Here is a 16439-nt window from a genome sequence, read left to right as displayed (position 1 = left end):
GCCAGACCATTGTTCCTACTTTTTACTGACAGTCTACTGACTGGAATGGTACCAGCTGATTGGAGAAAAGCCAATGTAGCACCAATATTTAAAAAGGGCCCAAAATACATCCTTTGAAATTACAGACCAGTTAGCCTAACATGGATAGTATGTAAACTCTTGGAGGGGATGATAAGGGACTATATACAAGATTTTAGTAATGAGAACGGTATCATTAGCAGTAATCCGCATGGATTCATGAAGAATCGTTCTTGCCAAACCATCTACTAACCTTCTATGAGGAGGTGAGTTGCCAGCTAGATAAAGGAAGGCCCATAAACGTGATGTATCTGGATTTTGCAAAAGCATTTGACACAGTTCCCCATAAACTTTTACTGTACAAAATAAGGTCCGTTGGCATGGACCATAGGGTGAGTACATGGATTGAAAACTGGCTACAAGGGTGAGTTCAGAGGGTGGTAATAAATGGGGAGTACTCTGAATGGTCAGGGGTGGGTAGTGGAGTTACCCAGGGTTCTGTGCTGGGACCAATCCTATTTAATTTGTTCATAAACGCTCTACGAGACTCTGGTCTGGCCGCACCTGGAATATGCTGTCCAGTTCTGGGCACTAGTCCTCAGGAAGGATGAACTGGAAATGGAGCGAGTACAAAGAAGGGCAACAAAGCTTATAAAGGGTCTGGAGGATATTAGTTATGAGGAAAGGTTGCGAGCACTGAACTTATTCTCTCTGGATAAGAGACGCTTGAGAGGGAATATGATTTCAATATACAAATACCATACTGGTGACCCCACAATAGGGATAAAACTTTTTCACAAAAGGGAGTTTAACAAGACTCGTGTCCACTGGTGGTCTCAGCGAGGGGGGCATTGATAGTTTCAAGAAACTATTAGATAAGCACCTGAACGACTGCAACATACAGGGATATACAATGTAATACTGACATAATCACACACATAGGTCGGACTTGATGAATCTTGTGTCTTTTTTTCAACCTCACCTACAATGTAACTATGCAACTATGACTTTAATCGCATCCCAGTGTGGGTCAAAATGTTACAGGTTCTCTTCCATTACACAGGACCCTCAAACTGAGGAACTAGGGGCAGGAGAAGACGAATTCCCTCAGGGGACCATGGTGAGGCTGATGACTCCACTTCTGAGGTGTCAAATGTAGGAGAATCAGCTGTTCCAATCTTAAGATTGATAGTGCAATTTCTTGCTGAATGATCGCTCCACATTTATGTACCCTTAACTGAGTGTTTGGGTTCACTAAAGCCTCCTCAAGCTGTGCATGCCTTTTCCTGTCCATTGTTGGAAAAGTTTTTTGTATCTGAGAGGATCATCCAGATAAGCATTTTTTTTTTTCCCTCCTAAAAAGTTTTCACATTTTATCCTATGGTGGAGGAAATTCACCAAGTAGGGTATACCAGCAATTAATGCTGCTATGTCCTCTGTAAATAAGTTTGACTTGTCCGGAGGACAATGCTCAAATGCTTGGGGATCCCACAGATAAAAAGGTGAAATTAAAGCGGGAGTTCCGCCATTTTTTTTTTTTTTTTAAAGTCAGCAGCTACAAATACTGCAGCGGCTGACTTTTAAAATAAACTTACCCACCCAGCGCGCCCGCGATGTTGGCACCCGAAGCCGATCTCTCGATCGGCTCTCGGGTGCTGCCGCCATCATCTTGGGTATGGTTCCCTACTGCGCATGCGCGAGTCGCGCTGCGCAATAAGGATGTTCCCCGCTGTCTCTGGGATCTGTGTGTTTCCCAGCAGACAGCGGGGGACCCGCAGGAAGTGGCATAAATATCCGCAGATTCTGCGGATATCTATGCCAGAAGTGGGTGCAAATACCTGTACTATACAGGTATCTGCACCCCCCCTCCCCCCTGAAAGGTGCTAATTGTGGTGCCGGAGGGGGGAAGGGTTCCAATGAGCGGAAGTTCCACTTTAGGGTGGAGCTCTGCTTTAAAAACAAAAAAAAAAATTTTTTTTCTCTGCCAGATTGAGTGTCTCAGCCTGCACTGACAGTAATTGCTTAATCATTGCGAGACCAGTTTAAACAGGTGTTCAAGGTTATCCTGCTCAGCAGACCCAGGAGGCAGCTTTATGTTTGCAATAGTTTCTATGAGAGATTATATCCTTCAGGCCTTGTGCCCTTCGCAAAGTGCCTTGTAAGAAGCTCCTAGCTAGTTTTCCTTTTTGCGGTAAAACAGCTATTTGGGGATGTTTTGGATCATACATCCAAAGAAATTCTAGTGGAAAGCGCCCCTTTTTTTGCCATTTAAGAAAAGAAGTAAATGTATTTTCGTTTTAAAGCTCCTTCTCCTGTGCCAGAGGCATCAGCCTCCAGGCAGTTACGGCGGCTTCCACCATCAGGTTCAATCGAATAGGGGGAATTCTTTTGCAGTTGTCAAGGATCTGGCAGCAAGAGTGTCGAAACGAATGGGAGACTTCCTCAATAGCTCCAGGGTACAAACTGGAGTTCCAAGAGTTTCCGTCTCCTCATTTTCTCAGATCAAACGTTTCTAAGGATCCAGAGAAAAAGAAAAAAGTGATCATGGGGGTCCTCATGTAAGAACAGAGGTTGGAGTTTGATTCAAATTCTTTTTTTCACAGTGCCAAATCTGAATGGACATTCTGGATCTCAAAAATCTAGCTTCAACTCCTGAATATAACCACTATTTTTCGTGTGGAGTCAATCCAAATCAGTTATCTCCAGTCTGCAAGGAAAACTTCTGGCGTCAATCAACATCAAAGATGCATATCTCTATATTCCTATTTCCTCACGCACTAGTAATATCTATATTTCAAGATGGAAAATCTTTATTTGTAGTGTTTAGCTCTGCTTTCCGGTCCAGCTACTGCACCTTGAGTGTTTACAAAGGTTCTAGCCCTTTTTATAGCCAGATTAAGGGCCCAGGGTAACAATAATGGTTTACCTAGTCAATCTGTTCTTGATAGACCAGTCGATAGCCAACTTAGACCAAAGTATGGTCACCACATTCGACTACCTGCAATATCTAGGTCGGATTCTCAACCTAGGAGTAATCTTCTTTAAAACCATGAAGAAGGCTAAAATACTTGGGTGCGATCATAGGTACAGCCAGAAAAGCGTATTCTTACCTCAGGCAAAGATCAGCGCCATAAAGGAACTGATTTAGGTACTCGAAGCAAGATGAATTTCTTCTATTCAACTTTGTATGACGTTGTTGGGAAAGATGGTGGCTTCATTCGAGGCCGTTCTTTATGCTCAGCTTCATTCGAGACTGCTGCAAAACAGTATCCCATTGGCTTGGAACAAAGGGTTCAAGCTCTACATACCCTATGTGTCTGACTCCAAAGCCTATGGCCACATCACCCTGATAGCTCCTGATCTCGTCTGATCTTGGAGGCTAAGCAGGGTCGGGGCCTGGTTAGTACCCAGGTGAAAGACCACCTGGAAATACCAGGTACAGTAGACTGGGCGCACCAGAGCCTCAGTTTATGGTTAATATTCAAAAATCTACTAAGGGGAAAATCCTCCCTTCAGTTACCTGGGAAGTGGTAACAACATATGCCAACCTTTTTTGTTTAGGTTGGGGAACAGTCCTGAAAAGAGCAACTGTCCAAGAGAAGTGGCCCAGATCAGAAATGGCCTTGCCCATTAACATTTTAGAAATTCAGGTAGAGCTCTTGGTCCTGAGGGCCTGAACATTCAGTTTACAGTATTGTCCTGCCAGCATTCAATCCGACAATGCCACAGCAATGGCCTATATTAATCACCAAGAGAGCACAAGAAGTTGTGTGGCCCAGAGAAAGGTGAATCATATCCTATCTTGGGCAGAAAACAATGTACTTTGCCTATCGGCAGTCTTCATTCTAGGAATAGAAAATTGGCAGACTACTTGCGTCACCAGCAGTTGTTACCAGGAGAATGGTTCATCTACCCCGATATCTTCCTGTCAATATGTCAAAAATGGGGATTCCAGACATATATCTGTTTGCATCCAGGTTCAACAAAGAAATCCGCTAGCATGCGGAACAGATGCCTTGCTATTCCCATGGAATCAGTTCACACTGATTTATGCATTCTCTCCTTTTCTGCCTGCGTCCACAACTTTTTTGCAGGATCAAGCTGGAAGGGCAGTCATTGATTCTTGTGGCCCCCAGTGGGCCCAGGAAATCTTGGTATGCAGAGATCGTAAAGATGGCAGTAGGGGACCCATGGACCCTACCATCACGGCCAGACCTTCTCTCGCAAGGCCCGGTGTTCCATCCTACTTTACAAATGCTAAATTTAACGATCTTGCTATTGAGACCCACACTCTAAAGAAGCATGGGCTGTCAGGTTCAGTAGTTTCTACTTTGGTTAATGCAAGGGAGCCGGCCTCCATAATTTATATATTTTATGGAGTCTGGAAAACATATGTCTCCTGGTGTGAAACCAGGAGTTGCACCCCATGAAATAGGTCAAAGGTAGAATCCTTGACTTTCTGCAGATGGGGTGAAAAAAAAGGCTGGCCTTGAGTGCTTTCTAAGAACACTAATAAGGCCGAGACCCGTCATTTCAATGACCACTTGCTTCACATTCATTCGTTGGTAACTATATTCAGGGGGTACACGGCTTAATCCCTGGTTAGGTAACCCCTGAACCCTTTGGACTTGAATTTTAGTTTTGTCGGCATTACAAAACAGCCTTTTTTTTTTTTTTTTTTTTTTTTTTTTTTTTGGGCCGATACGACATATTCCCTTGGTCCTTTTTTGGACAAGGAAACTATTTTTTCTGGCAATCATATCTGCTGCAAGAAGGATATTGGCTGCTCTTTCTTGTAAAGAGACATATTTTTATTGTTCACAAGGATAAGGTAGTATTGCGTCCTCATTCAAACTTTTTACCGAAGGTAATATAAGGTTTTTATCTACACCAGGATATTGTTCTACCTTCATTTTTCTAGAACCCTGTTCTATGGAAGAAAAATCACTACATTCTCTTGATGTGGTGAGAGCAGTCAAAGTCTACTTAAAGGCGATTGCTCAGATTTGGAAAATGGATGTTTTGTTCGTGTTACCTGAAGGTCCTAAAAAGAGGACAGGCAGCATTGAAATCGACTATTTTTAAATGGATTTGATAAGTAATCATTCAAACTTCTGGTTTAAAGAGGTAGTTCTACCCTCTCAGATCAAAGAGCACTCCTCTAGGGCTGTTAGAGCCTCCATGGCTCAATTCTGCAAGGCCACAACTTGGTCTTCAATCCATACATTTACCAGATTCTATCTGGTGGATGTAAAAAGACATGAGGATGTCGCCTTTGGGAGCAGTCTACTTTAGGCAGCAGTATAAATCCTCTGATCTCATAGTGCCCTACTTGGTTGTGTCTCCCTTCCCTCAGTTGGCATTGCTCTGGGACATCCCACATAGTTATTACTATGGCTCTGTGTCCTGTGATATACGATTTAAAGAGAATAGGATTTTTATAACAGCTTACCTGTAAATTCCTTTTCTTTTGAAGTATATCACAGGACACAGAGGTCCTGCCCCTCTTTCTAGTATACACATGTATTGCTTTGCTACAAGACTGAGATACTCCCAGTAGTGGAAGGGGTTATATAGGGAGGCAACTTCCTGTTTAGGGTATGCCAGTGTCCAAGCACCTGAATGTGGACTATAACCCACATAGTAATTACTATGGCTCTGTGTACCCTGATGTACTTCAAAAGAAAATGATTTTACAGGTAAGCTGTTATAAAAATCCTATTTTTTGATCTTTTAGGCTTGGACGGGATATTGGGAGAGCTCAAAAAAGCTCTAATTAGGCAGATACATTTTTCCTCCTGATATTGGTCAACTGAGATTCTGCTTAGGTCTGGTTTTCCCATGAGAATCTAATGAACACAGAACACACTACTGAGCTAAATAAAAATTAGTGTGTTGCTACTGGATGGACAACTGATTGTTAATTGTCTCTAAACTTTCAAAATAAAGGGCCTGTTAACTATTCTTCAGGCTTCACACATTAACTGCCATATTCGTCTTGTTTTTTTTGGACTATTTCATGTCTAATGGAATGGTAATGTGTAAATCTACAAAATGTCACTAGCTACACCTTGGTCACCTTGGCCCCTCTCATCCTGCAATTAGATAGTGAAGGAGCCAATCAATGGAGCCCTTATTGGATCATAGTGCTGACCCTCCTTCTCCTTGTTAGAGTGCTTTTGTACCACCTCCTTGTTGGAGGACATATGCTAGTTTTATGCAAAAATACATGGAATGAATACATAGCTTGATGGAATATTATTTTTGTTTTTATATCTGCCTAGTGCTCAGCTTCAAGGGTATTTGAAAACTAGAGTTAAGAAAACACTGAGCCAAGCTGTTTATTTTATTTATTTATTTTTTTATTTATTATGTTTATCTTGTTTCTTTGAGAATGTTCTTAGTTTTGTTTGGCCTACTAATTAATCCTGGATTTTTAGCAGTATTTTCTTTTAGACTTTGACCTGGCATTACCAGTCCTTCTTAACCAGTTATACAAGTTCCCCAGCCTTAGGACTGTGCAAGGCTTAAATGGAGAGAGTGAATGTACAGAATGGGAAGTGCTTTGTCTGTGTAAAGCAAACAAGGGCTGGTGCTTTAAATAATGACCACCATCTTTCAATAGAATAGAATTCCATAATTTCAAGTTAGTTTTTGAGTTTAAGAGGCGAGGTTAAGGGGGCTGATGTGATATACAACACAAAATGTAGTGGTTGCTTGTTACTCCTACTTAGATTAAGGCTGTGTTTACACTGCAGCATGCTCCGGCTCACAGCAGGAGTCCGGTGCATTCCCATTCACCGTTTCGGGTCCGATTTCAGACTGAATTTTTGGCCTGAAACGGACCAAAAGATGCACAGGACTTTTTAGAAAACAGTTGGAGGTTGAAGATCTATTTCTTCAGAGTGTCTAATAAATTGCTGTGCATAAAACTTCCTTTTATTGCTGTTTAATAAAGAGATTTACAAAGCAGAGCCTTCTGGATATACCCCGGCGCAACATACGTAGAATTATAGTAAAAAACACATTAACAAAAACAAATAGGCTAGCACAGCTTAAGTATCGTATATAGAGCGCTAAAACAAGCTCAGAGTCAGTAGGGTCTCCGCTATTCCTGGGGAACACTCAAACTATTACAGAACATTCCATCTTACATAACCTAATTTACCAATAGAGCCAAAGTCCCCATTGTAAGAAATTAGCACTACCAAGTCAAATCAAATGTGAGGTGGTATGCATCCAGATTAACATTGTAAGCGACAGTGGTGGCGAAGTCAATCCAGATATCCCAAAATTTTGGGTGGATTTTTTTTTTGGGGCAGCTCTGAGATTAGTATGTGTCTTTATGCAGTTAATAGGAGATTTCCAATAATCTAAGGCGGGGGCTGTAGATGTAGCACCACCACCTTTCTGGCATAAAATTACAGGAGTCCCAGTAAGGTCCTTACTGACCAGGTGGAGGATAGGGTGTCTGCTAGGCACAGTATACAGACATCTATCTGACACAGAACCTGGATGGTAGTTAAAGGAAAAATAAACTCTAGCACTGCAACCCAGAAGGTATGTATTCAGGGACAGGTCCAAATCATACGCAAATAATCTGCGAGTCATCCAGACACTGCCAACAATGGGGAGGACGCTGAGGATATATTTTAGGCATCCTGCGAGGCGTAAGGTAAATTCTGTGAATTAAAGTGTTACTAAACCCAGAACCTGCAGTCACTATATCTGGTCTCCCACAGTGCACAGAACATGGAAATACAAATATTTTAGTAAATATAAACTGCTAATGCATTTTCTCATCAGCAGTATATAGCAATCTTGTGACTTGTATCAGTCTCTGCTTAAAGCTTGTAGGAAGAGTTTTTATTCTCCCCTGATCCTCTGTCTGGACAGTGCCGATTGGCCCTGTGCTGATCACATTCTCCTAAGAAAAAAAACCTCTAGAAAAACACACCAAACTGAGCATGTGCAATCTGACTCCTAATGATGTGTTCTATCACAAGATGGGTTGGAGTCAGTTAAAGAAGAGGAGGATCAGAGAGACAGGATCACACAGCCTTTATACACAATTCAGTATAAAAAGCATGCTTTACTGCATATACAGACTGATCTTACTGTTGTGGGTTTAGTAACACGTTTAACCTGTCTCTAGTAGATACAGACTAAAGGAAGGGGTACTCCCTCATCTCTTCCCAATCCTTCACGTCCAGATCCGGCACCTCCGGCAGCCAAGATGTATGCAGTCACTCCAGTCAGAATGTGTTTAATAATCTGTCCAATGTCACTTGACAGTGGTTAGCCTGTGGTGTCTACAGGCACCCATACAAACACAAAAACAGGCAGAAAGGGTGATTATGATCTCAAATCTGGGTGTGCTGTAGTTTGGATACAGATTGCATTCTCAGCCTACAGTTGAGCCACCAAGTGAGTTGGATTGTGCTCTTTATCTACTGAAAGAGGGCCTGTTCTACAACATAAAAAAAATGCATTGTTATACTCATTGTATTAATTGTACATACATTTAAATAATGGTTGCTTTCCCCAAAAAAAAAAAACATTATGTCCAGGTGAAGCTTTTTGTCCATACATTGTCATAATTGACAAGACTTCTATATTCATTTTTTTTTTTTTTTTTTTACAATTTAAATGTATTTATCAAAAAAAAAAAAAAAGTAAAGAATAAATTTATTCGCATTCCAACAGTTCGATAGACTTCTATATTCATGTAACATCTGCTAACAAAAGAGATAGAACTCTATATAAAGCTAAGCAAGAGTTCAACTCTAGCCATAGAGTTGCATTGATGTTGGACAGTATAACTCTAAAAGACCTGGTACAGGCTTTCCTCAATTTTTTTAAAACAATATTGTATCCGGCAAATGATTTTGGATACAACGAACATAGTAACGTGCATGGTTTAACAATTGCTTTGGTCCTATTTGATTATTAGGACTGCTTTAATGTGGAGATATGAGAGCCAGTGAGGAGTGGGGGGTTATAAAATTATTTTACCTTGGGGTCTCGTCATGGAGATACAATTAGAATCCCAAAATACAGCCTCCCTGTGGGTAACAATGAACCTCAATATACTTGAATTTGAGCCAGCTATATCAAACACATTTTAGTCCCAGATAATGTAATTTGTTAACGTATCTCAGTGTTCTTTATGAGACATGTTTTATTAATTCCTCTAGGAGTTGGATTTGTTACGAGTTGAACTTGAAGCTTCTCAAAGACAGTTGGATGGGAAGGATGAAGCACTGAGGATTCTGCAGGGCATGGTAAGTTGTAGGAGCTGTCTGACTCGTAAATGCTGTGCAATTCTAAGACCCAGCAGACACTGTTGTATACAGGAAATTCTAGTTTTGTAATAGAAATAGCATATATTTGTTTTTGTGTTTTTTTATTTTGCCCTATACAGAGTCACGCTCAAATTGAGCGTGCACCTTATCGTCCTCTCCACCCCTACCACTTTTCATAGTTTATTTTTCACTGGGAGTGGGTACCTGTTTTGACAGGTACCTGCTCCTACAGCCTCATTCTTTGCCTAGGAGAAAATGATGTCTCTCGCCCCATCCGCAGCCTTCATGTGTATTGTCTCACAAGGCTGCATGACCAGTCCCACTACACCATGCAATCTCATGTGCAGTGGGGAGCTGGCAGTGATTTCTCAGGAAGTCATAGCCAGCTTCCAAATCCAAGATGGCGACACCTGGGACCCAAAGCAGTAAAATTAGCTGGCTCCAAGAACACAGCACTGGCCTTCAGGGACTGGTAAGCACCCCATTTTAAAAAGTCAACAGCTACATTATTTGTAACTGCTCATTTTTTATTTTTTATATATTTTTTTAAAAAATACCTTAAGGGTGAATTTCTTCTTTAAAGGGAAACAATTACCAGAAGAAAGAAAAGGCATGTTAAATCCCCCAGGGGTCCTTGTGCACATATCACGTGTCTCCGTTAAAATCTGACAGTGAATGTTTAATAAAATGTTACTGTAATTTCTGGATGTAGCCCAAACCCCTCCACCTGAAGCTTAAAAATATTGGCCTTTCCAAGGGGAGGAGGTACCACTAGGACTGAGCGCTTCCCTCTGCACATTTTACAGCACTGCATCTTCTTATCATTTCTATTCAGTACACACAGAGTTCAGACACAGAGAGTGTAAACTGTCAGCTCATGTTGTGAATGATTGCAGCTGGAGAGAAGTGCTTTTATTCACAAAAACACAAGCTCACAATAGCACACATCAACTACTACACTTGTTAGATATAGACTAGTGTAGTACCTGGCTTGTGCTATTGTCAGCTTCTGTTTTTGTGAATGAAGGCACTTTTTTCAAGCCACAAATATTAACAACACAAGCCAATAGTTTCCACTCTCTGTGTGCCCTCATAAAAGCATGCTGCAGGTCTGGACTCTGTAGACTAAAGAGGAGAGATGAAGAAACAGCACAGAGATGTTCCATTTGGCAGCTTAGACGGAGGAGAACAAGGACTGTTAGGCCACAGGCAGAAAGCAATTTGTGCACAGGATCCCCTGCGGGGTTTTAACAAACTTTCTTTTGTTGATAGTTCTTTAGGTAGCTTCATATATGATTACATTTTTTGAATGAAAAATAGTTTCCCATAGTATTCACTCAGATCTCCGTTTCAAATTCATAAAGTATATGACACTGAAAATTCTATTTTAAAGTGTTTCAGTTTTTTTCAAGGATAAGCAAAGTAACAGGTTCACTTTGCAGAAGGGAAGCGGTGTGAACATATTGTCTCTGTACTCACCTGTCACCAGATTGCCAAGAAATACTCAGTACTTCAGGGTAAGGGGTCACTGTTACTACACAATGCCACACTTGGTGTCTGACTTGCCAATGTGCAGGCCTGGGAGATGTCACAAGTGGATAAAGGGAGAAGTATGCATAGGTAGGCTTTGATTAGCTGAGCGCAGTACAGGTTCACAGTAAGCAAGATGGTACAAGTAAAGTTTTTCCTACTTCCTGAAAGATTTGTTGAACCTGAATAAAAGAGGCCCCATGAGCCACAAATAGCAAAAGATCTATAATCAGGACCTATATAATGCTCACAGATTACCCTGTTAATCTGTAAAGCCTTGTTCAATTTTCTTGAAAAGAAGGATTTGCTAACATACAGCATCAGACTTGAAGAATGCTTGACAAGGAGGCTTGGTAATCTTTTTGATGTTTCAAAGCCCTAGCAATCACTATACAAATTAGATGTAAAATTGAAATTTTTTTTTTTTTAGGCTGTGTTTGATAAGGCAACCTGTCACACCAAGGAAATGTTGCAGAAAGCAGAGGAGCATCGGAGAGCACTTGAGAAGGTAGGTGTCGTGTCTTATGACATTTTCATACAATGTCACAAACCCTGAGAACTTTTCAGCTTACAGCTTTGTTGATCAACAGCCTTTAAGGTTTGGTTCACACTAATGCCATTTCAGATGTAACTTGAGTTGCACAGAATTGCATGACAAGGGAAATTGCATTTTTCAATGGTGTACTTTCACATCGATGAGACTCAGCAGGGAGCAATTCTGGAAAGAGATACCATACTACTTTGGTGCAATTACACTGCGTTTTTTTTTTTTTTTTTGGCCCATCGAATCAAAATAATTTGATAACATGGAAGTTTTTCATAGTGACAATAATATTTGCATGCTCTTTTACGTAGTTAGTAGTGACATAGTTAGTAAGATTGAATAAAGACACCAGTCCATCCAGTTCAACCTGAGTAAGTATCTACAATTGTCCCCATCCCTGTACATTGCACACTCACATCGGCCCCTAAACTCAAGGAGCCCACAATCCAAGGTCCCCATTCATATACTAGGGCCAATTTTGGACAGAAGACAATTAACCTACTAGCATGTCTTTGGAGTGTGGGAGGAAACCCACGCAAGCACAGGGAGAACATGCACTCCAGGCAGGTAGTGTCATGGTTGGGATTTGAGCCAGCTACCCTTCTCACTGCTAGGTGAGAGTGCTAACCACTACACCACTACACCACTGTGCCACACCTTGTCATCTGTATGAATGGATATTAGTTCCCCAAAGCTCTGTGCTCTTATTTATTTACTTCTCTTCATTGGGTGCTTTCTTCCCTTGCCTTTTACAGTATAAGTTTAATAATAGTAGTTTGTCACACTCAACTGGACTTATTCTGTAATGTTAATGACATTTCATAGCCTATCCAAGCCAGTTCTAATGAGTGTTAAAAACACTTTGAAGTGATTGTAAACCCTAGTTTTTTTCTATTAAAATAACAAACCTATTATACTTACCTGCTCTGTGTAGTGGATTTGCACAGAGCAGCTCAATTCCTCCTCTTCTCGGTTCCCTCTTCGGCTCTCTTGGCCCCTCCCTCCTTTTGAGAGCCCCCACAGAAAGCAGCTTGCTATGGGGGGAACCTGAGCCGAGTCACAGCTCCCTGTGTCTATTCAAACACAAAGCTATGGCCTGGTCCCATCCCCTCTCCCTCCTGATTGGCTAATTGACTTTGATAGCAGTGGGAGCCAGTGGTGCTGCTGCTGTGTCTCAACCAATCAGGAGGGAGATAATAGAAACATAAGATGCACGCTGTTAATTGATTGTCACAAAAACGAAAAAATAGTAAATAGGTGTAACTAATAAAGTGGTTGTAAACCCTTAGAAACTACTTTTTACTACCATGGATATCTAAACCTGCATGGCACATACGCACTGAAGCAACGGCACCGTGCCGTTGCTTTAGCTGATGTGTCGTTACTGTGGAAGTGACATCACCACAGCGCTGGAGCCTGTGAGCCAGAAATAACTCCGGGAACAATGTCGCCAGTGTGCCGAGACTGCTGTGGGGGCTTCGATCTAAGGTGAGTATTTCACAATGGGCTAGTATGCTAAGCATACTAGCTCATTATGCCTTTTGTCTTGCGTGTTTTTTTTTTTTCTATTGGGTTTACAACCACTTTAACACTATGAAGTGATCAAAACCACTTTGTATCAATGAATGAAACAAAAGGTGTAAAGAAAACCACCAAAAACCACAACAAGCAAGTCCCTAAAAACTGCCTACAGCATGTGGGTTTAAATGCTAAAGACAGATGTGTCAATCTCGTGAATAATATACATGAAAAAATAAAAACAATGTTTCATAATATAATATGTTCACAAAAATAAATAGAAAAAAAACAAGATGTAATGAAAAAGACGGATAAAAATACAAGTCTGTGAATGCAGTTTCCCATATGTGTTTCCTAATGATTGATCGTGCTGGGAATCCACTAATCCCACATTAAGGAGAAATTACCATGGTGCTGAATGTATAAGGTGAACTGCTTTCCAAAAAAGAATGATCCCACCAAGAGATCATATACAGTGCCTTGAAAAAGTATTCATACCCTTTGAAATTTTCCACATTTAGTCATGTTAGAGCCAAAAACGTAAATGTATTTTATTGGGATTTTATGTGATAGAGCAACACAAAGTGACACATAATTGTGAAGTGGAAGGAAAATTGTATGTGGTTTTAAAAATATTTTACAAATAAATATGTGAAAAGTGTGGCGTGCATTTGTTTGCAGTTCTGACTGTCTGTTCTCCCTGTGGCCACTGGGAGAAGTGTGCTGTTTACTCATGCTATGTACTCTTACTCATGTGGGCTGCTGTTTCTCCTCCAGTCACTAGAGGGCTAGAGGGCGCAGGCTCGCTCAGTATGGCCTATTTTTATATAGGCAGGAAGGGCAGCCATGCCATGTGGCAACAGGTCCAGTAGGCCTCTGGAGACATAGCAGCAGCCCATGGATACCAACAAAGTGTGAGTACTTACTATGGGAGAACTTTGTGACAGACAAGTCATGATGATATGCTGCATATTTACTGCTTATCCAGGGGCTGTGCAACTGAAGATTCATGTTTTTACATTTTCGCATAAATATACATGGTTGCGTAAAGATACATGATCATGGTTGCACAAGGATGCATGATTGCATAAAGATGCATGTTTATTCATGTTTTCATAAATATACATGGTTATACATGTTTGCATAAAGATACATGTTCATGGTTGCATGGTTGCATGGTTGCACAAAGATGCATGGTTATTCATGTTTGCATAAATATACATGGTTATACATGGTTGCATAAAGATGCATGTTTGCTTGGATATAGATGGTTATACATGATCTCATAAGGATACATAGTTGCATAAAGATGCATGTTTATACATGTTTTCTTAAATATACATGGTTATACATGATCACATAACGCTACTTGATCGCATAAAGATACATGGTTGCATAAAGGTGCATGTTTATACATGTCTGCATAGATATGTGTTGCGTAATGTTGCATAAACACGTTTCATAAACGTATGCTTGCTTATTGCAAAAATGCTTGTTTCCATGGGCACATGTTGCATGAATGCATGCCTACAGCGCATGCTTTCATATTTTGCCTAAATGCATAGTTGCATAAGCACATGCTTCCATAGATGCATATTGCTTAAACACATGCTGGCATGTTTTCATTTATGCTGCATACGTATGTTTATTTACATTAAGCTGTATACATATGTACTTGTTTTCCTGGGACTACATACATATGTGCTTATTTGCATATGACTACATGCATATGGGCTTATTTTCCTGGGTGTGTGTGTGCTTATTGACCTTGTACTGCATACATAAATGCAAGAATACTTGTATACCTGCATATTTGCATACCTAGGTACTTGCATACTTAAAGGGTTGCATAGAGGTAAACTAGCATTGTTTTAGGCCTGCATCCTTGGAGGACTGTATATTAGGTTGGATAATATAGTTGTTGCATTATTTACCTGTTCTACTAGTTAAATGGTTCCAGAAAAGAGAGGCAGCCAGGGGAAGCAGGGGCACCGCTCTCAGGTTCAGGAATCTGGCGGTGGCCACATCACCTTGATCATGCCTGACCTCGATTGATCAAAGCCTAAGCAGGATCGAGCCTGGTTAGTATATAGATGGGGGACTGGCCGGGGATACCAGATGCTGTAAGCTTTCCCCACCTGGGTGAGGGAGGCATCTGAGGCTGCAGGATGTTGAGAACATTTCAGGCCAGAAAATCTTAGGCCAGTCTGAGGTGGTTTGTTCCATCTTTAGCCGGCAGAAACCTGGTAGGTGGTTAATTGCACCTTATGGGACTGTCTGGGTCTGTCACAGTCGTCAGTCTTTTATATATGTATAAACTTTATTTTAGTAGCATTTTGTCATTCCAACAAGGGATCACACGTATAAAAAGGTGGGGGGATGGAAGAGGATAAAGGGAGGGGGGACAGGGGGGTACAATTAGCCTGGTACCAATGAGAACAGTAATAGCAGGGAGCCATATCAATATGTTGTGATAAGGTCACCCTCCTTGTCCCAGACATTTGATCTCTATGGACAAGACTCTCTCCCATGTGAGGGGAGAGTAGGGTATTCTCAAACATAAGCTCTAAAGAAGGGGCATATATGACTCACAGTGCATAGATATCATGAGTAATCTCGAGGTATAATGATCAAGGTCTCAAACAATGGGCGACCGTTCGGGTAGCTTTAAAACGGAAACACAAATATACCAAGGGTATTAAAAGAAAATAAGGAAGGAGAATAGAATAAAGGAGAATTCTCACCAGGTTCATAAGCTAAGTGGGCACATCTTATGTAGAGCTGCTAGTCATCGAGGGATGGTTCGCTCGGACAAGTCTCCCAAAGGAGGGATCTGCTAAGGCAAGTAAGGCAATGTCTAGGCTAGATGAAGCTATGGTCGTGTCATGTACGTGTTTTTTCCTGGCTGCCCATGTAAGTTTGAATCGTTCTAGGGTATCTTTACAGATAGCGAGGCAGTTTTCTGCCTCCATGATCTTCCCCACCGTCCCCAACCAGTCGAGCTCACTTGGGATGAGTGATCTTTTCCAGTGTATTGGTATGAGGCGTTTAGCTGCATTGAGGTGGTGGGGGAGGGTGCTACATTTGTAGCGAGATAGAGGCATGGGGGGGGGGGGGGTGTAACAAGAAAATGTTTTGGCAAGGCTGGGAAGTCTGTACCCAAACTATCTGATATATGTTTGCAGACCATAGACCAGAACGGTGTTAGCACTGGGCATTCCCACCATATATGGAGAAATCTTCCCTCTATTCCACACCCCCTCCAGCACCAGTCAGAAACAGAGGGAAAAATTCTAGCAAGAGCAGAAGGTACCATGCACCACCTCCATAAAAGCTTATCATTTATTTTCTTGGGTACTGGAATCTACAAAGATCGAGTGAGTCAGTTGATACAGGTGATGCAGCTGCTCTTCCGTGAATTTACACTGGAGGTCCCACTCCCATTCCTTTATGAAAAGGGGCTTAGGGCTAGGTGTTGCTGTCTCTAGCATCCTGTACAGGGCTGAAATCATGTGGGGCAGAAG

At 41.3% G+C, this 16439-nt stretch overlaps 1 protein-coding gene across 1 annotated transcript in view; it reads left to right on the top strand.

The window, feature by feature from the left end:
• Window positions 1-16439, top strand: part of CCDC125 (coiled-coil domain containing 125) — a 70546-nt gene that overhangs the window by 18366 nt on the left and 35741 nt on the right. The window contains exons 4-5 of the mRNA XM_077462471.1: window positions 9216-9302; window positions 11284-11361. Coding sequence (XP_077318597.1) covers window positions 9216-9302; window positions 11284-11361 — 165 coding nt within the window. The remainder of the gene's footprint in view (window positions 1-9215; window positions 9303-11283; window positions 11362-16439) is intronic.

Source organism: Lithobates pipiens, unplaced genomic scaffold, assembly GCF_037356315.1.
Source record: "Lithobates pipiens isolate NorthernLeopardFrog02 unplaced genomic scaffold, aLitPip1_a1.2 Scaffold_3, whole genome shotgun sequence".
Lineage (NCBI taxonomy): Eukaryota > Metazoa > Chordata > Amphibia > Anura > Ranidae > Lithobates > Lithobates pipiens.
This window is presented reverse-complemented; position numbering and strand designations above follow the sequence as displayed.